The 21,936-nt window shown below is 47.4% G+C and overlaps 2 protein-coding genes and 1 pseudogene across 3 annotated transcripts; 2 read left to right on the top strand and 1 right to left on the bottom strand.

Annotated features, from left to right (window-relative positions):
- The first annotated feature begins 246 nt into the window (after positions 1-246).
- LOC136461811 (flocculation protein FLO11-like) lies at positions 247-10,382 on the top strand. Its single transcript, XM_066461124.1, has 5 exons — positions 247-890; positions 1,016-1,124; positions 2,552-2,666; positions 8,640-9,743; positions 9,824-10,382. Exons 1-5 carry the CDS (start codon positions 668-670, stop codon positions 10,064-10,066), a joined length of 1,794 nt encoding a protein of 597 aa, XP_066317221.1. The 5' UTR covers positions 247-667; the 3' UTR covers positions 10,067-10,382.
- A 128-nt stretch (positions 10,383-10,510) lies between these two features.
- On the bottom strand, positions 10,511-15,692 carry LOC136461812 (probable zinc metalloprotease EGY2, chloroplastic). 2 transcript variants are annotated; one of them, XM_066461125.1, is made up of 13 exons: positions 15,235-15,692; positions 15,067-15,136; positions 14,740-14,835; positions 14,458-14,550; positions 14,316-14,369; positions 14,015-14,122; positions 13,608-13,682; positions 13,399-13,504; positions 12,744-12,837; positions 12,146-12,299; positions 11,594-11,801; positions 11,250-11,410; positions 10,511-11,126 (listed from the first exon to the last, which is right to left on the bottom strand). In XM_066461125.1, the coding sequence occupies exons 1-13, from the start codon at positions 15,390-15,392 to the stop codon at positions 10,866-10,868; spliced, it is 1,638 nt and encodes a 545-aa protein (XP_066317222.1). In that variant the 5' UTR covers positions 15,393-15,692; the 3' UTR covers positions 10,511-10,865. The 2 variants fall into 2 exon arrangements, with proteins under 2 accessions (XP_066317222.1, XP_066317223.1); XM_066461126.1 differs by lacking the exon at positions 15,235-15,692 and having other exon boundaries at positions 14,458-14,569; positions 15,067-15,108.
- Positions 15,391-19,693, top strand: LOC136460320 (uncharacterized; annotated as a pseudogene).
- The last annotated feature ends 2,243 nt before the right edge of the window (positions 19,694-21,936 follow it).

Here is a 21,936-nt window from a genome sequence, read left to right as displayed (position 1 = left end):
ATTTAACAAAAATTGTCCAATTATGGACTATTTAGGCTTAAAAGATTCGTCTCGTCAATTACGGATAAACTGTGCAATTAGTTATTCTTTTTATCTACATTTAATGCTCCATGCATGTGCCGTAAAATTTGATGCGACGAAAAATCTTGAAAAATTTTAAATTTTGGGTGGCATCTAAACGGGCCTTATTAACTCTGCCTCAGCTCACATAATAAAAAAAGCTAGCACGGACACAGAGACAGACAGCAGTCGTCCTCCCCCAAAATCCCCCATCCGCAGCTTCAAAACTCCACCCAATTCAATTTCAAACCCCAATCTCCCTTCCCTTCCCTTCCTTCCCCTTCACAGCTCCATCCATCCACCCTCCTCCAATCTCCATCGCCATCGCCAATCCTGAGCTGAAAGCAAGGCCAACAAGAGCATCATAGCAGTCTCGCACCACACGCGCGCGCGCGAGAGAGAGACACCAACACCAGGTCACCACTCGCCACCACGAGACAGGGACACCGACGGGCGCCATTCCCATCCACCACCACCCTCCCCAGCTTCCGTTGGCTTCACTTCCACTGCAGCCCCCCCTCACTCGCTCACTCCCCTCGCCTGCGCCACAGATCTCGCCCGCCGGAACCCTAATGCCGCTGGAGGCCGCGCCGGGGGAGTGACGCCGATGCAGCGCCGGGTGGTGGGCATGGCGGACGGCGAGGCCAGGGGGCGCACGCTCGGCGCCGTCATCAAGGAGAAGGATGAGGAGCTCGCGCTCTTCCTCGAGATGCGCCGACGCGAGAAGGAGCGCGGCGCTGCGGCCGCGGCGGCGGACCAGCTCCTGCTCTCCGGGGACGTCACGGCGGGGGACGGTATGCTGCTTCTCTACCCGCCGCCACCACCCGCCGGTGAGAGCTTCATTTCGGGCTATTCTCCGGGCCTCCTCCGGCCGTTCCTTTGCATTTTACTCCTGTGCTCAGGGAAACCCTAGCTTATCCTGTCTTGGTTTGGATTTTTGGTTTTGTGGTCGTAGAGCCCAAACCGGCGGCGTACAAGGTGGCTGGCGGCGGATTTAGGAGGGCGCCTGGCGGAGCAGACGACTTCCTCAATGCAGACGCCGGCGACAAGAGCGATTACGACTGGTGGGTGCTTCAGTTTTGAGCTTTTACTGGCATTAGCTACCAAATTCCCGCTAATTAGCTACCAAGTTTCTGCTATTTCGGTTGTGGGCAACATAGCCATTGGTGCGACAATGATTCTAGCCAATTCACATTGTAGCATTGTGAACTTCAATTCTGTTCTGTTCTATTGTCGTTTAGGGCTTCAGGGAGTTTGGTGAGGTTTTAACCGTGTAATATTTAGTGCGGGCTCCCTAAATCTTGATTTCTGGTTTCCGATGCTGAATGCAAAGCTGCAGGACTGTCAAAACTGACAACTCTAGGGCTTCATAAGTTTCAAGCTAAATCTTCATTCTTCAGTTGCCTTGCTAGAAGCGAAGCGCTGAGTTCCATTTTTCTGTATTTTGCCTTCTGCGCATTCAGTCTAATCTGCTGTCCATGCATTTGTCTGTTAAGTTGTCGACCGCGTACCATAAAGTTTGTCTTTCGTGAAACTTTAGTGATGTTAGTTAGAATTCAGTTGGTGTTGCTGGGAAGGATGGGTCATGGTGGTTGTTGGAGGTAGCAGCTAGATCTCTTGTCATCCCTGGTTTCTGCCCCCTTTTTTTGATTGCTTGTCTAGTTAATGCACGATCATAAAGTTGTGCTATCTGTTTCTGGAGTTATCAATCAGTTGAGTTCCTTCTCTTTACTTTCTGGTTGGTTATCTAGCCAATGTCTTTCTAGCTTGCCATGTTTTTTGTGAATCTGGTGCTTTTTCGGTAGACGCAATAGTTCTGTATTGGACACATTTTGACATCGGATGCCTTAATTCCTATGACCTACAGGCTACCAATCTTAGTCCTGGTTGATTTGAACTGTATTTGTTTGGTAGCAGGTCTGAGAAATTTATATGATTAGTGATAATGACACATATGACCTTTTTTTATTAGTTTGGGATTTTTTCCCTAGTTGATGAGGATTCGTAAGTAATCAGATTATAGGTGGCCATGTTAACACATGAAGACAATTTCATTTTGTCAAGATCTTGGCTATTCGATTGCTTGTTGATGTGTGGTTGGTAGAGAGCAGGTGGACTATGTAACTAAGCTCACATGACATTTTTTCTTTTTTGGGTCTTCCGTGCTCTGTAGAAGTGCTGGGTTAGCTACTTGATTTAGTTAAGTTAATCTAAGTGGGTAGGGAAGTGATTCAAAGCAACTGATTTAGTGGGTTTGTGTGTTATCCATCCAGAGTGCACAATATCAGAAACTCTGTATGGGATAGATATCTGATGTCATTTCAGACTTACGTGGTATCCTACATATTTTGTCACTTCTGTTGCTTGTATTATCTAAATTTAGCATTTAACTCCATTCTGCTGCATCATAGATTTCATTGGAGGTCACTTCTGGACTGCAGTTTTGAAGTTATTATGTAACTGTTCTCACAATGAAGTTGTTTACTTTCAGGCTTCTGACACCACCAGGAACTCCACTATTCCTATCTCTAGAAGTTGAGTCGAAAAGGTCTCCGGTGAGGCAAGCTGGAACGCCAAAGGCTCGTCCAACTGCCTTAAAATCTAGGGTGAGTCATTTGAACATGACAGCTATAAGTCTTGTCCTTATCTACGTAGGATAATTATTTAGAGTAGTTGGTGGCTTTGTCAGCCCTTATCTTTATCCCTAGCATCTACTTTAGCATCTCTAGAATATGCTGTAGTTTTCTTAAGGCTCAAGCAAGCTTTCTTAAGGCTCAAGCAAGCTATCCTATATGTATCCCTAACCTACCATAGTTGTGGCATGGCTAATGAAATCTGAAATTCAGCCCCAAACCTGTGTTTTGGTTCTAACAAATGGTATCTAGAGCCTAAGTTCATCTGGGTTCTACCCTCACCCCATCCCAATCCATCGCCATGTCTCTCCACCCCTCATCCTCTTCCTCCAACCGTTCCACCACCTCCTACATACGTGCTGTAGCGGCTGCAGCAGCCAGGCGCGAGGAGGCGGCGTCCGAGCGTGCAGCTGCAGCGGAGCGGGCGCCGGGCGGCTCACATCGCCCAGGCGGAGCTTGGTGTGGCGCATGCGGCTGAATCCGCCCACCAGGCAGCAGCGGAGGCGCGGGAGGCTGCAGCAGCAGCGGCTGCGCTCCGTGCGGACGCGGACGCGTGCGAGCAGGAGGACTACGGCGCTCGGGCGAGCGCGTTGGATGCAGGAGCGGCGGCGGCTGAGGCTTTGCGCCGCGGAGCGGACGCCGAGCGGGCCTGGCCCGATACGGGTGGCCTAGGCGGACGCGGTGGATGTGAGGCTGGCGACCACGACGGCTTCGACAACCGACGTGGACGCGATGCGGGCCGCTTCGACGGACGACGACTCGACTTCGACTGGGACGAGCGGGCGGCACGCGACGCCAACGCCTGGCTGGAGCGGGAGGAGCAGTGCGAGGCGTGGGACCTAGGTGGACGGGACGCTGGCACGCGGAGCCCTCACAGGCGGCGTGCCTCCTCTTCCTCCGACCGGCGCCGTGGTCGCCGTGGCCGGCCCGGCTCCCCTCCCATCGTGCAGATCGTCGTCAAGGACGCCGGCGGCGGATGGCCCATGCTCACCAAGACTAACTACGCCGAGTGGTCCATGGTGATGAAGGTGAAGATGCAGGCGCGACGCATGTGGGATGCGGTACGGCACGGCGACGCCGACTTTGACGAGGATCGGCGGGCACTAGAGGCGCTTCTTGCTGCTGTTCGGACGGAGATGCACTCCTCCCTCGCGGACAAGCGGACTGCCAAGGACGCCTGGGACGCCATCGCCGCGACACGCATCGGCAGCGACTGCGCCCATAGGTCCACACTTCAGAAGCTACGTTAGGAGTGGGAGAACCTGGCTTTCAAGCCGGGTGAGGACGTCGACGACTTCGCTCTCCGCCTCAACACCCTGATGCAGCAGTTGGCGCGGTACGGCGACAACGACATCGACGAGGAGAGAGCCGTCGAGAAGTTTCTCCGCGTCGTCCCCAAGAAGTACTCGCAGGTCGCCATCGCGATCGAGATGTTGTTGGACTTCTCCGAGCTGTCGATCGAGGAGGTGACGGGTCGCCTCAAGGCCGTCGACAACCGTGAGCAGCTACCTCCCACAGAGCCGGTCACCATCAGTGGCAAGCTTCTCTTCATCGAGGAGCAGTGGCTCGCCCGCCAGCGGGAGCGGAAGAAGGGGGAGGCCTCGGGTTCTTTGGCTTCGGGTTCGTCGAGCAGCCGCAAGCGTTGGCCGCGCAAGCGGGACAAGGCGCGTGGTGGCGCCGACGGCGAGCGCAAGGCTACCCGCGACGACACCTGCAACAACTGCGGGAGGTCCGGCCATTGGGCCAAGGACTGCCGGCAGACGAAGCGCGGCGGTCAGGCACACGTCGCGCAAGCACAGGAGGGTGACGAGCCGGCTCTGTTCTTCGTACACGGGAGCATTGAGCCGCACTCCTCTCCCGCGCCGGTCGCCGCCGCGCTCCACCTCGACGAGCCACGGGCTCACGTCTTCCTCAGCAACGGGTCCGGCGGCAACAAGATCGACGGGTGGTACCTCGACACCGGCGCCACCCACCACATGACCGGGCGGCGGTGTTCTCCGAGCTCGACTCCAGCGTTCGAGGCTCCGTCAAGTTTGGGGACGCCTCCGCCGTGGAGATGAAGGGCGTCGGCTTCGTCGTCTTCACCGCCAAGACCGGCGAGCACCGACTGCTCATCGGTGTCTACTACATCCCCGCGCTGAGGAACTCCATCGGCCTGGGACAGCTGGATGAGAACGGCTCACGCGTGGAGATTGAGCACGTGGTCTTGCGTATCTGGGATCGCCATCGTCGCCTTCTCGTCAAGGTGAATAGAGGCCCCAACTGCCTTTACGTCCTCCACGTGCAGGTGGCGCAACCCGTGTGTCTTGCAGCCCGCCGCGATGACGACTCCTGGCGGTGGCACGAGCGCTTTGGGCACCTCAACTTCGAGACCCTGAAGCAGCTCGGTAACAAGGAGGTGGTGCAGGGCATGCCGCGAGTCGAGCACGTGGAGCAGTTCTGCGACACCTGCGTCCTCACCAAGCAGCGGCGGCTCCCCTTTCCCCGCCAGGCGAGCTTCCGCGCCAAGGAGAAGCTGGAGCTCATGCACGGTGACCTCTGCGGCCCCGTGACACCGGCCACACCTGGAGGCCGGCGCTTCTTCCTGCTCCTCGTCGACGACGTGTCCCGCTACATGTGGGCGGTCTTGCTCGACACCAATGCGGCGGCTGCGGACGCCATCAAGCGCCATCAAGCTGCTGCGGAGAAGGAGTCCGGCCGCAAGCTTCGGGTGCTACGCACCGACAACGGCGGCGAATTCACGGCGGCTGAGTTCGCGGCGTACTGCGCCGACGAGGGGATCCAGCGCCACTTCTCCGCGCCGTACACCCCGCAGTAGAACGACGTCGTTGAGCGCTGCAACCAGACGGTGGTGGCCACCGCCCGCGCCCTCCTCAAGCAGAGAGGGATGACGACAATCTACTGGGGGGAGGCGGTGATGAGTGCCGTCCATCTCCTCAACCGCTCGCCCACCAAGGCCCTTGATGGCAAAATGCCGTACGAGGCCTGGCACGGGCGTAAGCCGGTGGTGAGCCACCTCCGCGTCTTCGGCTGTCTCGCCTTCACCAAGGAGCTCAACCACGTCGGCAAGCTCGACGACCGGAGCACGCCAGGGGTCTTCATCGGCTACGCAGGAGGGCGTCAAGGCCTACCGCATCCTCGACCCTGCGACAGCGCGTCCGCATCTCCTAGGACGTCGTGTTCGACGAAGGGCGAGGCTGGGCCTGGGACAAGGCGGTGGACGACGGCTCGACTTCGACTCTCAGAGACTTCGTCGTCGACTACGTCCACTTCGAGGGAGCCGGGGGAGCTAGCAGCTCATCTTCATCGAGCTCGTCTACCTCAGCACCTGGCTCACCATCAGCTCCGACGAGTACTCCACCACCTACACCACCAGCAAGTCCACCACCTGTACCACCGGCTACGCCCCGCTCTCCTACACCGGCTCCCCAATCTCTTGCATCGACGCCCACACCTCTGAGATCGACACCAGCAGCCTTGGTCCGTGACGAGCAGCGCACGGTGGAGTTCACCACTCCGCTGTCCGGCGACGAGGATCGCGTCGATGCCTACCACGTCGACGAGCCTCTGCGCTACAGCACCTTGGGACAACATCTTCGGTGATCAGCCCGTTCCTGGATTGGCGGTGCACGACTTCGAGGCGGAGCTGCACCTGGCGCACGAGGACGGCGAGCCCCGCTCCTTCGCTGAGGCGGAGGGAGACGTGGCATGACGCGCCGCGATGCAGCAGGAGATGGACGCGGTCGAGCGGAACCGGACGTGGGAGCTGGTGGATGTTCCTGCAGGTCACCGTGCCATCACTTTTAAGTGGGTCTACATGCTCAAGAAGGATGAGGCTGAGGCGGTGATCAAGCACAAGGCGCGTCTGGTGGCGCGCGGGTTCGTCCAGCAGGAGGGAGTCGACTTCGACGACTGCCTTCGCGCTCGTTGCGTGGATGGAGTCCATCCGTCTCTTCGCACTGGTGGCCCAGGAGGGTTGGCGTGTGCACCACATGGACGTCAAGTCCGCCTTCCTCAACGGTGACCTGAAGGAGGAGGTCTACGTCCACCAGCCGTCGGGATTCGTCATGCCTGGCAAGGAGAACAAGGTTCTTCGCCTACGCAAGGCCCTCTACGGCTTGCGGCAGGCACCCCGAGCTTGGAACGCCAAGCTGGACTCCACTCTCAAGCAAATGGGGTTCCAACAAAGTCCTCACGAGGCTGCAGTCTACCGGCGGGGCAAGGGAGGCAATGCCCTGTTGGTAGGCGTCTACGTTGACGATTTGGTGATCACCGGCACCATGGAAGCCGAGGTGGAGTCATTCAAGGAGGAGATGAAGGCGACCTTCCAGATGAGCGACTTGGGCCTTCTGTCCTTCTACCTGGGGATCAAGGTCCACCAGGACAGCTCAGGCATCTCCTTTCGCCAGACCGTCTATGCCAAGCGCATCGTCGAGTTGGGCGGCTCACCGGCTGCAACCCAGCACACACACCCATGGAGGAGAGGCTGAAGCTGAGCCGCGACAGCACGACGAAGGAGGTCGACGCCACGTGGTACCGGCGCATTGTGGGCAGCCTTCGCTACCTCGTCCACGCGGCCGGACCTGACGTTCGCCGTTGGCTACGTCAGTCGGTTCATGCAGCGACTGACGACGGAGCACGAGCAGGCCGTCAAGAGGATCCTCCGCTACGTCGCGGGCACTTCCGACTATGGCTTGCACTACCCGAGGTGTCCCGGTGCGGAGCACTTCATCGGGTACAGCGACAGCGACCTCGCCGGCGACATCGACACAAGCAAGAGCACCAACGGGACGCTATTCTTCCTCGGCAAGTGTCTAATCAGCTGGCAGTCGGTCAGGCAGCAAGTGGTGGCTCTGTCCAGTTGCGAGGCGGAGTACATCGCTGCCACAACCGCTTCGACTCAAGCTCTCTGGTTGGCTCGGCTGCTAGGCGATCTCCTGGGCAGGGACGCAGAAGCAGTGGAGCTCAGGGTGGACAGCAAGTCCGCCTTGGCCTTGGCGAAGAACCCCGTCTTCCATGAGCGCAACAAGCATATCCGAATCAAGTACCACTTCATTAGGAGCTGCTTGGATGAGGGGAGCATCAAGGCCGGCTACATCAACACCTAGGATCAGCTCGCCGACCTTCTCACCAAGTCCCTTGGGCGGGTCAAGTTCCAGGAGCTTCGCGCCAGGATTGGGATGGTTCAAATTCCCCAGAAGGCACCACACAAGACTTAGGGAGAGAATGATAGCTATAAGTCTTGTCCTTATCTACTTAGGATAATTATCTAGAGTAGTTGGTGGCTGTGTCTGCCCTTACCTTTATCCCTAGCATCTACTGTAGCATCTCTAGAATATGCTGTAGTTTTCTTAAGGCTCAAGCAAGCTATCCTATATGTATCCCCAACCTGCCATAGTTGTGGCATGGCTAATGAAATATGAAATTCAGCCCCAAACCTGTGTTTTGGTTCTACCAGAACATAAGCTGTACTTTGGTTCTTGGGAGTACAACTGTACAAAACTGTCATAAGAAATATTTCTAACTTTCGAATCAGCAGACATAAAGTCAGTGAAATTCCACCTCATGGTGGATATGAAACTGTACTTTGTAGAGAGGGATGGATGTCAGTCATATCAGGTTTCCTATGACAGGCAAGGTCCCCAAAGATGATCCATTGTCTGCTGAACCTACTATAAGATTAACTGCAAAGATAACATTTATTATTTTTTGTTGTGCATTTGGCGTGAAGTGTGCTTTTATGTTGGCCTCTGTTGTCTAAAAGGCCTTTTACTAGTCCTTATCATGGAAGGTCGGGTGATGAATCCTTATTGCATTGGTAATTTATGATTTCTTACTAGAAATCCTTTCAGTAAGCTACTTGTGGTGTTACATTATACTTTCCATAAGTATAAGTAAATCTTCTCATTACTTTCTGTTATATCTTCTCATAATATGTTATTTCAGTTGTCCAATCATCCAGATCCTCCATCAAGAACCAACCTCCCATTAAGAACAGCATCATCAAACAGCTTGAACTCAGTTGCTACAACCCGCCGACCATCATCGTCTGGAGGGCTTACTTCTAATTCATCAAGGCCTTCAACACCAACTGGACGCGCTGCATTGACAGCTAGTTCTAAAGGTTCAAGACCTTCGACCCCCACTTCCCGGACAACTGTTCCTGCCAAAACTGGAGCTTCTGCGCCAAGATCATCAACACCGACTTCTAGATCAACACTTCCTTCAGCCAGGTCAACAACCCCTTCAAGCAGGGCAGTTGGCCCTGCTAGCAGGACTTCAGCTCCTTCAGGCAGAGCATCTGCGCCTGCTAGTAGGTCATCAACACCTACTTCAAGGTCATCAATACCTGCTACCAGGTCAACAACACCATCATCCAGACCCTCCATACCAGCGCAAAGCAAGCCTACATCAAGGGCATCAACCCCAACAAGGCGACCTTCTGCCCCTTCGGCCCAGCATGGTAACTTGGCTGCACCAGTTAGATCGTCCTCAATCTCCAAACCAGGTTCTACAATGCCCAAAGGTTCTTCACCAGCGAAAACGGCAGCACCAACACCTTCAAGAGGCAGCTCTCCTACTGTCAAATCAAGGCCATGGAAACCATCTGAAATGCCTGGTTTCTCTCTTGATGCGCCTCCAAACCTAAGGACATCGCTACCAGAAAGACCAACCTCTGCCACTAGGGGCAGACCTGGGGCACCTAGTTCTAGATCTTGCTCTGTTGAGAGTGGGCCAGCGGGTCGACCAAGACGGCAGTCTTGCTCTCCCTCCAGAGGAAGGACTTTAAGTGGCAGCGTGCCTTCAGGGAGCTCCATGCCAGCAGTGAGAAGATCACATCTCAATGGAGGTGACAGTGTGAATCCAGTTCAAATGGGTAATAAGATGGTTGAAAGGGTTGTGAACATGAGAAGGCTAGTTCCTCCAAAGCATGATGATCAAAGATCCAGCCTCAACAGTCTATCTGGTAAATCTTCAAATTCTCCAGATAGCTCGGGCTTTGGTAGAACTTTGTCGAAAAAATCACTGGATATGGCACTTCGGCATATGGTATGTTTTGCTTCTCCTCAGTTTAGTTAACATTATCTATGTTCAGTTGATTACCTTGAGGTGTAATTTTCTGTTTACAGGACATAAGGCGCAGCATTCCAAACAATTTACGGCCTCTTATGACAAGCATCCCTGCATCATCTGTTCATAGTGCACGTTCAGGATCCACACGGAGCAGACCAATAAGTGTTTCAGACTCACCGCTCGCAACAAGCAGCAATGCTAGCTCCGAGCCGAGTGTCAACAACAACCTGATGTGCCTGGACAGTATTGATATTGATGATGAGTTGTGCAGCGATAGAGCAGGACCATATGGACGGTGATTCACTTATTTGCAAAAAGTATAAAAGGCATGATTCTGATGGAACTATTTGGCTACAGAATGATCAGAGCAGCAGAGGAGAAGATCTCCAAGATGATCCCGAGTATCTGACGAGCATTATTATTTTGTTATATTTAGGTTCTTCGAATGTTCAATATTTATCCAGTTCATTCATGTCATGTCATGCTCTGCAGCTCCATGTGCAATTTCAACCCTGGACCTTTATATGCTATTGAAAAGTGTCCTTTATGTGATAAATCTCTAGAGCATTTTGTAGCTTCTTCGACATGCGATTTGGTAGTGAAACATGTTCCATTGGCTGAACAGTTGTGTTCCACAACATTCTGTATCGCTAATGTGACGTCCGCTAGAATGTGTAGTTAACACAAATTGAGCAGCAGTATCATTGTTTTGATAAGGGAGCAGCAGTATCAGTTTGAAGGGCTCGAACACAACCACACAACGCCTCAGGTCTGCTTATATATAGCCAAAATGCTCAAAGTATTGCGTATGAATCTGATAGAATCATACTCTGACCAGGAACCGATTGTTGATAAGCCACAACTGACAGATAACAGTTACAGCCAAAATAACATACTCATATACTATATAATCTCTGATCGACCAACCTACTAACACAACAGGCAAGCTGCCACAAGAAACGCTCCTGCTTTTATTGGCTACTACAAGGAGCAATGGAGCAAAGATCAGAATACAGAGCCGACAGGTTAAATACATCTCATTGGTACAATTGGAGAGAAGCCGGTGAGTTGTTACTGTTTTTTTTTCCTTTCCTTCTCTCAAAAGTTGAAATCGATATCAGTTAATTGCGACGGGTCAAATGGGAATGGGTAAGGCAGGCAGACCAGAAGCCCAAATAGCAAAATGGCAACACCGATGCCAATGTAGTTGTTCTCAGGGTCTGTGATTTCCTCAGAGAGAGGAGCAATCGGACCCCTCTGCAGGAAGAAGATCAGCACCACCCAGTAGAAGGCAACATCGTTGAAGAGAGCTGCGATCCCAAGCAACCCAATGGTAAGGCTGCTGACCCGAGACGATATCTGGCAAGATTTCAAGTTTGGATTAATCAGAAGTGCCAATTCTGAGCTCAGATGTAAGCCCTTCTCAGCTACAACTCTAATGTCTACAAGCAAGGAGGAAAACTTATCATAGCAACAAATTACCTTTCTTCCCCACATGGCCAATGCTATGCGGCCACCATCAAGCTCTCCAGCTGGTATGCTATTGATAGCATTGATCAGGAGACCAGCCCAGGCCCATAAAACAAGTGGGTTTATGGATAACTGTGTTCCTTCTTTTAGAACATCTCCAAGAAGAAGCTTTGCTGTATCAAGGAAATATTGATGCCTTAATTTTGTATTCACAGTCCACCAAAAAGCTGTTTCTTGCATAACTGAATACTACATTCTTGCAAAACTACTCAACTGCAGGCAGAGTACCAATGAACATCAAAGAAAAAAATTCCCTGTGCAGCTACGAGTTTTTGAATTATGAACTGAATGCCTACCGAGACCACCGACAAGGAATGATTCATGGAAGACAGTTGGATCTATCACAAGGCCAAGGCCATCACTTGGAGGTAAGATGAAGCCCAGCAGTAAAAGAACAAATCCGAAGGAAAATCCGGCCAATGGTCCAGCAGCTGCTAGCTTCAGTAGGTCCTCACGGTTGCAGACAATATTGACAATTCTGGTAATTGCACCGAAAGATCCTATCTACAATAAATTGAACATTGCAAGACTCATTATGTAAAGTGAATGTACTGAGCTAGATAAACCTATAAGAAATAAAAAAAATGATGTCATTTCATGCCAATACTCTGGTCTACAACCATAACCCATATTTTAGAAGGCCTTTCATGTTAATTGAGTATCTACACAAAAAGTACACATCCAAATTAAACATTACTTTTTTTTATTAATGTCTCTACAGCACATCTAAACAAAATCTTTAACAAAGCTCTTGTTATTTATTTAAAATAATTTCCATAAACATGCACTGCAAAGATACAAATAATTTCAGAATTTTAATTTACTAATTTTTTATACAAAGTCTTTACCTGCCAGCTAGGAACAAAATATGGCACGCCAAGCTTGATTCCACTTTCCCTGGCAGCAAGGATATGCCCGATTTCATGGACCCCTATTATAAGGCCAGTTACTAGGGCACCAGATAGTCCATCTTTCAACAACTCAAGGTTGTCAAATGTTGACCTGTGATGAGTAAGGCTTAGAAGTAGATGGAGTAGACAACTGTGGCTTCTTATATACAAGATACTTGAGAAAGTATATATTTTTCTTCAAAAAGAGCAAACTTGTAATGATTGATGAATACGGAAGTAAATACATGGCAGTAAAAGAATGCAATTATTCACATGAATCAGAATAAAAAAAAATAGCGAAACAGAAACATGAACATCGTCTTCAGTAAATACACAAGCTTTAGCATATATTTACTACTGTATCAAGATTCTCAAGCACTTGAGGGCATACATCATCTGGTACCAAGATTTCAAAGTTCAACCTTGAGCAAGGTTCTAACAGAAAAGCATAAGCATATATATCAATTCAAACATGACATCAAGATAGAGAAACATGAAAAAGGAAACAATCTAAAACAAAACGGACTGGTGAATAAATGAAAGAGAAACCTCGTACAGCAAGTTGTCCTGTAGAACAGGTACATTTCGAAGTAGCAGAGTGAAGATGGTAACTAATCCAAATGAAGCAGCAGCAAACCATTCTGGGAGCACTGAAATTTAATTTATGAACACACTCAGCAACCTTTGCACTGAATAAATATACTAATAAAATCATATATGCCTAACAATTAAGCAAAATATTGGACCACTCTGAGCATTACCAACCTAACTTGTAAATTCCATTCCGGAAGCCATTTCGATTTGGCTATTGGAATGGAACATTCCGGTACCGGCCCATACCGGCGTACCTTTCCGTACTTTATAATAATAATAATATGTGAATATACTTATACATAAATGTGCATATAAATATATATACCGACTTAACTATGGCGAAATTACCATTTTACCAAAGTAACATATCATTCAGCAAGTTCATAAGACCTTATTTCAAAGTTCATACATGGAAAAATAAAATACATGCAGCCACCCCCGGTATTGACCGGTATTGGCCGGTATTTGACCGTTATTGACCGGTATTTGACCCGGTATGGGATTGCGGCTCTTCTATACCGGTCTAGGTGCCGGTACGAGGCATTCCGGCCGGTACCGGAATGGAATTTACAACTATGCTACCAACGCCACTGAAGGTACCAAGAAAATTTTGTCACCTGTAGTTTCAGGCTGTAATGTCTGCTTGGGTATAACCACAGCAACTGGCTTCTCATCCTCTGGGTTGATGAGAAGAAAAAGCTTATATTCATCACCAAATTTGTTCTGTTGGTAACCAGGAGTTGAGCACAGATGAGACACTAACAAATTTCTACGATCATAGACATCTGAGCGCCAGTTTTGCAAATAATCTTATATTAGTTATTACCTGTAGTCGATTTGTGATCTTCTCATAACTTTTGGCTGGTTTACCACGAAGATTTCCCTTGAATAATACTCCACCCTTATTCAGACAAAGTAAGTTGGTAAATAGAACTTAGTCATTCCAGGCCATTATACTTGAGACTTTATTTTACGTGATAAAATGTCAAATTAGAGTATAAATCATACTGTGATTAGTTTTAAAGTTAAGCAATATTCTGTGATAGCACTTGCCACTTGGCTTAGTCAGACCAAGAGCATACTTGCTGGTTTTTTTGAACGCAACATACTTGCTGGTAGTAGCATGCATCAATTGAGTATTTGAGTATGAATGTATCTTGTATAAACACAGTTAGTAAGGTAAAAATCTGATTTATGCAGAAGAAGTTAAACCATGACATCTGAGATATTTACCTCGTAAGGCTCCTGACTTGTCACGAAAAATGTGTCAAATCCAAAAACTTGATCCTTTAGAATGTCTATTGTAGCCTTGGGGATCCTGACAGAATCATCAAGCTGTTGCTGCAGATCATTTATATTATAAAAATAACTATATCATCATCTCTTCACATTGCAGAGTTCAGATATGTGAAGCAGAAAAAAAATTCTATTTACAATGAACTCTAACATTGAGCTAATGACGAAAAAGCAGGATCCTTCTTTCAGTGTCAACTACCACTCAACTAAGGAACATATACGATGACTAAACAATTACCTTCATTCCTGGCAATGGAGATCCGCTAGCAACTTCATCAACTTCCACATTTTCCTATGTTTTAAAAAATATTAGAAATGACACAATTGTATTCTCAATGTCTTGTAAGATATCAGTTGCTGGGCATAAATTAAAAGCATACCTGTACATCATTGGTAGAAGTAGCATTTCCATCCATGTTCTGAACTGTGTTGCTGGAGCTCGGCAGTTCTGCATTCGTGGTTTCATCTTTCTTCTGGCGAGTCATGGGAAAGCTAAATATATAATTCAGTTACACATTCATACAGCTAAGGACTAGCAGGTAGAATGGAAGTGCTGCTTTAAGTACAGGGCAAGTCAAGCCCAACACAAAGGGAAGCATACTTTTGCATAATATTTAATGTAATGCAGGCTTGATTTGACAAACTGTAAGTAAGAAGTGTACATTGTCTATACTGGAGTCACTTTCTGCAGGTCCATTTGCTTCTGCAACACTATCAACCGAAGGTGATGAAGCATCATCTCCAAACTCTTCTTTCTCCTGGAAAGAAAGTTCAGTTATTTAATCCCTGAATTCCTGCAAGATTCTGGCTTCGTCTTCAATTCTAGATTTTATTAAGAGGTGCGTTTCTATATAGAAAAACTAAATGGGTCATTGGTGGATGAAAATGAGCAAATCTGGGCCTTAATGTGCTTCAACCATAGAAAATAATTTGGTTGCCGGAAAATGTGATAATTGGCACTTCAAAATGCGATACATTGCGCTATGTACCTCCTTGTCGCCGTCGCCCTCGGACTCGGTTTCAGTCATCGCTTGGCACGCAACCTTTCGACTGCTCAGCCTTCATACAAGGATTGGAAACAAACCAATTAGATTAGCTTGCTCAGTTGAATGTTCCCTTGGCAGTTGGCACACACAAAACCAAGAAAAGCAGCGGACCTGTGCCCGGCAATCGGGATGCAGCGGAGCGCGAGCGTGAGTCTGCGTGCGCGCCCCACGCACCCACTCCTCGCCGGCACGGTGGTAGAAGCGAGCAGGAGGCTGTGGAAGCGCCCGTACGCCGCGGCGGCCGCCTGCGACCGCGGCAAGGAACTCATGGCGGGCAGAGGCGGTGGTGAAAGTGGCGGAGAGGAGAGCGCGCGCGGCGTGTGGCCTTATCCCATTCTCGGATTCTCCTCCGCCTCATCGGAGGGAAAACAGAAATTATTTTCTGCGGTGCAGATTTCACGCTGCACTAATCGTAAAGCCTTTGGTAGGTAGGGGTATTTTTGGCAATTAGCCATTAGCCGCTGCCGCACACGACGAGAGGAATAGGGTTGCTTCTGCCGTTCGACTTGCCGTCGCCACTACCGCCGCCATCGCTGCAAGCGGCATGAAGGACCTTCCCGCTGTCCAGGGGGCAGCAGCATCTCCCTCGCCCTCTTCTCTGACGTCTCCAACAGCCGGTACGGACCTGCTTATGCATCCTCTCCTCTTCTAACATCGCCGCTTGGGCCGCTGTGGCCACTAGCCCAGGTCTGGTTTCCATCGATGAAATGCGCACGGACGAACTCGCTGAGATTCTGGTTTTGATGTTCTCAGGGAGCTCCTGGACTTGATGCAGTCAGGGAAGCTGGAGCCGGAGGTCGCCTTTCCTCAATGCATCATTGGTGCGTAGCCATTTGCATTTTTGGATATGCTGCACTGGTAGTTTCCTAATTGTGGTAGTTTCCTAATTGTGGATTTCATGGTTTTTGAGGCTCGTTATTCATGCTCGTGGATTTCAGGTGCCGGATGTGTTCCCTGTCCTTGCGGCAGCCCTTAAGGCGCTGTTGTCGAAGACGAGGGAAGTCACTGACCACAAGGACTCTGCACTCTGAGCTCGTCTACAACTACTCGGGGTCCAAACATGTGATTGATCTAACTGCTCTTGATACTTTTGCATTATTATGAGGTTGGTCCAATGCAGCGTTTGATGGTTTGTCTGTGATCATTGGTTTCAGATAACGCAGTCTCTGAAGCGATGTGGGATTTCTGATGACACAACTTACATCCTTGCTGCTTGTTTTGATGCTTCTGACGAGGAGGTATGATTTATGATGATAGTTTCACTGAGTTACTGTCTGAATCCATGAATTGCATGCTATTCTAATAATCTGCAATTTAGAACCCATTGGCGATACTGATTTTCTGTTAGTAAATACTAACCCTGTACCAATTGGCACTGACTGTGTGTTTGGTTCATAAATTTGTGATCTTGATCTGACTGATATTGGACGATAGTTGAAGTGTTAATGGATCCAGAGATCAGGCTATACACCAAATCAAATTTACATGGATTTGCAATATGTTAATCACCTTGCTTAAACGAGTTACAAATTACACCTCATGTGCTGCTGCTTACTTCCTTACTATGAAAAGTAAAACAGGAAGTGTTTCTACCATTCTTAATTTCTTGCTCCAGAAACCTGGTGCTACTACTTCACACCCTATTTATTGTGCCTTAAATTGAGCGTTTATGATATTCATTTGAAAATTTTCAACCAACTTTGAGCTTCTATATCTGAGCTTTGTTTTATTAATTGCCAACTGTTACCATAGTTGCAAACAATGACACTTTTTACATCCATAATAGTTCAAATGAGTCCCCCCCCCCCATCTGTTTCAAAGGTGTCGGCTAGGTGTCCAGGTGGACAACTTTCCTTGGGGCCTAGTTACTCCTTGTCGCCTTTAAAACCATGGTTCTCCCTATATTCTTCAAAATGTAAATAACTAAACAAAAAGGGAACAGTTTAAAATCTGTGTGCTTACGGTTCATAACAGAGGTCTTCATAACACACACGCACATTTTTTTTTCTTGAACCAGGTCCCCCCATTTTTCATTTCATGAACAGAACCAGTTCAGGTATTGCAGAAGCACGCTAAAAAATAGAACTAGGTTAGAGCGGTAGGTAGCCATTAAGATCTAGCTAAACCTGCGCCAGGAAACTAGAGCTAGCCCTATTAGACACAGTTTCCAACAAGCATCAAAACCACCTAACAAGTTCATTAGACACCCACCGGCTGACTTGAAACCCAGAAGAACTAAACAAGCTTAAACTACTCACTGGTGCCATTGGTTTCTCCAGTCGTCTCTTGTTCAACTCCTGCCTCATCACCGGTTATTTGTAGCAGCTGGGGTTGCGCCTGTTGAATCATTGGCCTGGAAGGCCACTCGTAGCAGAATCCCGGCTCCCTCTAGCACGTTTTCTCCTTGAAGCCATTCTTGTGTAAACCCTGCCAGTATACCAGATAAGAGCAAACAAGACAAAGAATCTCACATGGGTGTTTGATCAACCTTTATCTGAACAGGCTCTATTTGTTGCTTTCCACAGCCCAGCAGATAGTTAAGACACCCAATGTGTGAATTTCCTTACCATCAGGCAACACACATCTTATCCAGGACTAGTATTGATCGAAACTTGGAGGCCTGTTATTGGCACTGGCACCCAAACAGGAAACTACTACACTCCATAAAACTCTGCTAACAGGATAGTCAAATAAGAAATGATTTATCGTTTCATCTTGATCACTGATTTTACAAGCAGGGCAACCTTACCACTCCCCCTTGATCATATTATCTTTTGTAAGGACAGCTGATTTCTCTATCAACCACAAGAAAATCTTGACTTTTAAAAAAAAAGGGCAGACCCAGTGCCGGAGGCTCCCACATGAGTGGGGTCTGGGGAAGGGAAAAACCAAGGCAAGCCTTCCCCCCGCAAATCTAGTAATTTTTGCTTTCCAGATGTTTAAAAATGATTTCCCTGTGTCAGAACTATTCAGATGTTCATAAGTAGATTTGATAGGAAAAGATCTGATTTAGTTCATCGCCACAACAGCTTGGTCATCCCACTAAGCCATAGGCACCTTACATGTTTGACTTAAAGATGACAGGATACTGAGCACAGTGAGGGGACTCACTCACCAAACGTCATACCAAAACATAGCCTCCGCTGTTAATTTCGTTTTCCTCCCCTTTTGGGTAAATATGTTTGATTTTTAATAAACCAGACCAAATGGGGGAATCATTTCTCCTTGGCTTAACAGATCCCACAGTTTTATTTCCACCTTTCTTTTTGCTTTTGTAAATCTTGACCCACCTTTCTTTTTTTTGTTGGAAGTAAGTCCTTGCCAAAAGCAGGTTCTCCTTTGCTTATCCAAATCATTAGTTAATGTTTTGGGAAGCGAATACACAGAAATATGCTATATGGGGGAGTTATTAAGTGTAGAATTTAATGAGGATGGATGTACCAGCAATCGACAAGGAACTTCCTTGCCAAACATCCAGCCTTTTGCCTGATTTCTCCCTCGAAGGGACCAAGTCCATGTGCCAATTCTTTTTTCTTATGCATTCATGAAAGAAATACTGATGTGAAAATCGCAACTTGGCAGATGAAGGCAGTGGAGAAGCTCATCAGTGGCACTGAGATTTATCTAACAGAACTGGAAAGAAGAGCAAACCAACCACAGATCTTGAAGGTTTGCCATCGAACTTGATGCTAGTTATGTACTGTATGGTTCTTATAACTATTTATCCATTCTGGCTGAAGATCGTTTATTGGTCTTTTATCTATTGGCAGCATTACAAAATACCTCCCCAAGAACTATCAATATCTACGTTGCCGGACGCAATTGTATGCAGGATTGCCGCTCGAGATGCTCTGTAAAGTCTCAATAATCAACGTACTGTGCCACACCTCAAGAAGTCAAGATTGAGCTCGATCTCACGATCTGCACACCTGGGCCCTCGTAAGCTATGTACTTGCAGGATGTAGCTCTCTCTCTACCACATCTATGACAGCACAACTAGAATTAGGTATCCGTAATAACGTTGCTGTTCGCATTCCCTACAAGCAACCCGGAAGCACATTGCGTTGTGTAATCTCTCTTGAATTCGATGAAGCTTATTGGATAGAAAACTAGCAAAGGAATGTATGTATCTGATGTGGCGTGTTAACCAAATCTGTCAACACGGGCATCGTCTCATCTGAGCTGCACCAATTGGTCACCACTCACCAGAAGATGCCGAAGAATATCTGGACGTGTCTCCCATTTCGGCCGTGAGGCATGGCGTTTGCTAGAAGCTTCCTCCGTCGACGGCGCCAGACCACAAAGGTAGCTCGGTGTGCGCGTGGGTGTTGCGTGCGTCTGTCTGGGCCAGCAGCCAGCAGGCCGGCCCAACACGGTGGCTCATATAAACACAGTTGGGCCCAACTAGAATATATAAATATAGTGTACATACCAAATGTGATTCTTTTGTCAAAATTATTGGTGCACGGATGTACCGCGCCCATGCACATATTAATCCTAAGCCAACGGATGCATGCCGTGGATGTAGTCAGTTTGGCAGAAGAACCGATTGTGGAACGGTTATTTTCACATTTGGTTCTTGTTGCAAACCAACAATGCAAATAGTAGCATCTGTGCTTCATGATATGGAATCGACTGTACAAATTTATTTCCACCTTTTTACAATCATCTCTCTCTCTCTCTCTCTCTCTCTCTCTCTCTCTCTCTCTCTCTCTCTCTCTCTCTCTCTCTCTCTCTCTCTCTCTCTTTGATACAAGAGATGCTTGTAAATGACCGTGCTCTGAATTTGACATGGCAACTTAAGACAAAAACGCGATCTCTCAGTTGGTTAGATTCCTTGTGGGGGAACCTATCCACCTGGATTCAACTCCTCAGCTTAACATAGGTACTCGTCAGGATTTATTCCAAGATTTAACGACGCTATTCTTTCGGTAGTAGGTGACGTGTAGAGTTATTCTTTTAGCGGTACGAGACATGCACGCGCCTATGATGACTTCGTTCTCATCATAGGGGTAAAAAAAATGGATTTAACGGCATTATTCTTTCAGTAATAAGCGATGTGTGCGTGTCTATGTTGACATTATCAATCTCGAGATTTTGTCGGTCTAACTTAGTTCTTTAGAGAGATGCTCATAAGGGTAAAAAAAATTTAAGACAAAACCGACTACACAAGTTGGTTTGACTTCGTCAATCTTGAAATTTATTGGTCTAACTTAGTTTTTTTGGAGGTGCTCATAGGGATAAAAAAACTGATTGTGTTCTTTTTCTAAACCAACTGTATAAGTTGGTTCTGTAGTACCAGTAGAACATTGGCTTCCAAATTTCAGAGCTCCTAATTTAACAAAGCTCTAAGCAATTAATATATATAATCATCGAACTAAAGTTTCGATGAAATTTAAGGCCGCAAGCAGAAGGGACGACCACAAACTTTAGTCAGTGGAGCAAAAGAACGAGTAGGGTTTTCTCTTAAGATGACATAATAACAAGTAACAAGTAGACAAAAATGAAGAGATCACCAACTTGTATTTATGTCAGTTGTGGACTTAATATAATACACATACATATTTATGTCAGTTGTGGACTTGTGGATTTTGACAATCTTGTATTCATGTTGGTTAGGATGAAGCACATGTCGAGAAAAGACAACCGACGGGTCTGTAGGTAATGAAACTATCCAACGAACAAGATTGTATCATGAAAGTATTATAAAAAACGATTGCAAGAGACGCATTAATTTTTTAAAAAGAGAGATTAACTCTGCTTTAAAGAAACAATGAGTAAGGGCTTGGATTGCCAAAGCAGAGACCACAGCCGAATTTCAGATATATATGTGACCAGGATGTCGCGATTGACAATCTTGCACCTTCTCCTTGTATTGCGCGTCTTAATTAAGTACTAGGACACTGCGTTTCTACGGGTGCCTCATTTTCCTTTCACACGCAACATATCTAGAAACAGAGAGGATGTGCCCACAAGATAGCCCGCCACTGAAAACCAATTTCAAGAATAGTTGTATTGTGGACCATTCCTATAAATCTAGAGATTCTCATAGACGGTCCTAAGTCCTACATACAAATCGGCCATAGAAATCGATTTTCATGACCCCTTTGTAAGAGCGTGCCATGTTTTAGAAAAATAAAATATTTTTAGTTCCGGTCTCTCTATGAGCTGTGCTCTCAACCAAATAGAATGAAAAGTTTCATCCTCTGCATGAAAAAAACAAAAACTAGCAAAAAGCCAAACATACACAAATTGAAACAGCCAAAGGTAGAAGACAACTATTCATGATTGGTGAAAATTTCTATGACCGTCATTTCCAACATATGGCACGCCATATAAATAATTGCCATGAGAATAAATTTATAATTTTTTATTATATATGAAATCAAGTGAAGTCAGACTCTATATCAAAATCATAGAGCTTGGTGAGATTTAAAATTTTATAGTGGGTCCTAGAAATCTATTTCAAAGATACTTTGTAATGAGAAATTTCTAGTAGGGATTGTCTATCCCATTTAAATACGTTATTCTGCGAACCTTGATTAGTTACAGTTAAGAAAACCGTCCCTAAAAAATCGATACTAGCATGAAAATTGTTTATATATTAGTAGTAGAGTGGGACATAATGCCATGTCCTATTACCGGCACTCTCCGTCAAATAGTACTCGGAGATCGTACGTAGTCAACGAAAACAGTAGATTACATGGGACAGCAGTACGAGGTGTGATCCATGGGTGGCCATGTACACGGCTGTGAATGCATAGCTTAGTTAACTTCACATCCGTCGGCAGTATGTGCTACAGAAAATCAAGT

This window comes from Miscanthus floridulus, chromosome 6 (assembly GCF_019320115.1).
Source record: "Miscanthus floridulus cultivar M001 chromosome 6, ASM1932011v1, whole genome shotgun sequence".
In the NCBI taxonomy this organism is placed as follows: Eukaryota; Viridiplantae; Streptophyta; class Magnoliopsida; order Poales; family Poaceae; genus Miscanthus; species Miscanthus floridulus.
The sequence above is the reverse complement of the archived record's forward strand: the minus strand, read 5'-3'. Positions and strand labels throughout refer to the sequence as shown.

Bases quoted from the DNA above. Each gene is read 5' to 3' on its own strand.
- LOC136461811 (XM_066461124.1), top strand. From the start codon at position 668: ATGCAGCGCCGGGTGGTGGGCATGGCGGACGGCGAGGCCAGGGGGCGC. The intron at 891-1,015 runs GTGAGAGCTTCA...TTGTGGTCGTAG, and splicing joins CCCGCCGCCACCACCCGCCG to AGCCCAAACCGGCGGCGTAC. The intron at 9,744-9,823 runs GTATGTTTTGCT...TTCTGTTTACAG, and splicing joins ATATGGCACTTCGGCATATG to GACATAAGGCGCAGCATTCC.
- LOC136461812 (XM_066461125.1), bottom strand. From the start codon at position 15,392: ATGAGTTCCTTGCCGCGGTCGCAGGCGGCCGCCGCGGCGTACGGGCGC. The intron at 14,551-14,739 runs GTACACTTCTTA...ATGACTCGCCAG, and splicing joins GTGACTCCAGTATAGACAAT to AAGAAAGATGAAACCACGAA. The intron at 12,838-13,398 runs GTGACAAAATTT...ATTAAATTTCAG, and splicing joins ATTACAGCCTGAAACTACAG to TGCTCCCAGAATGGTTTGCT.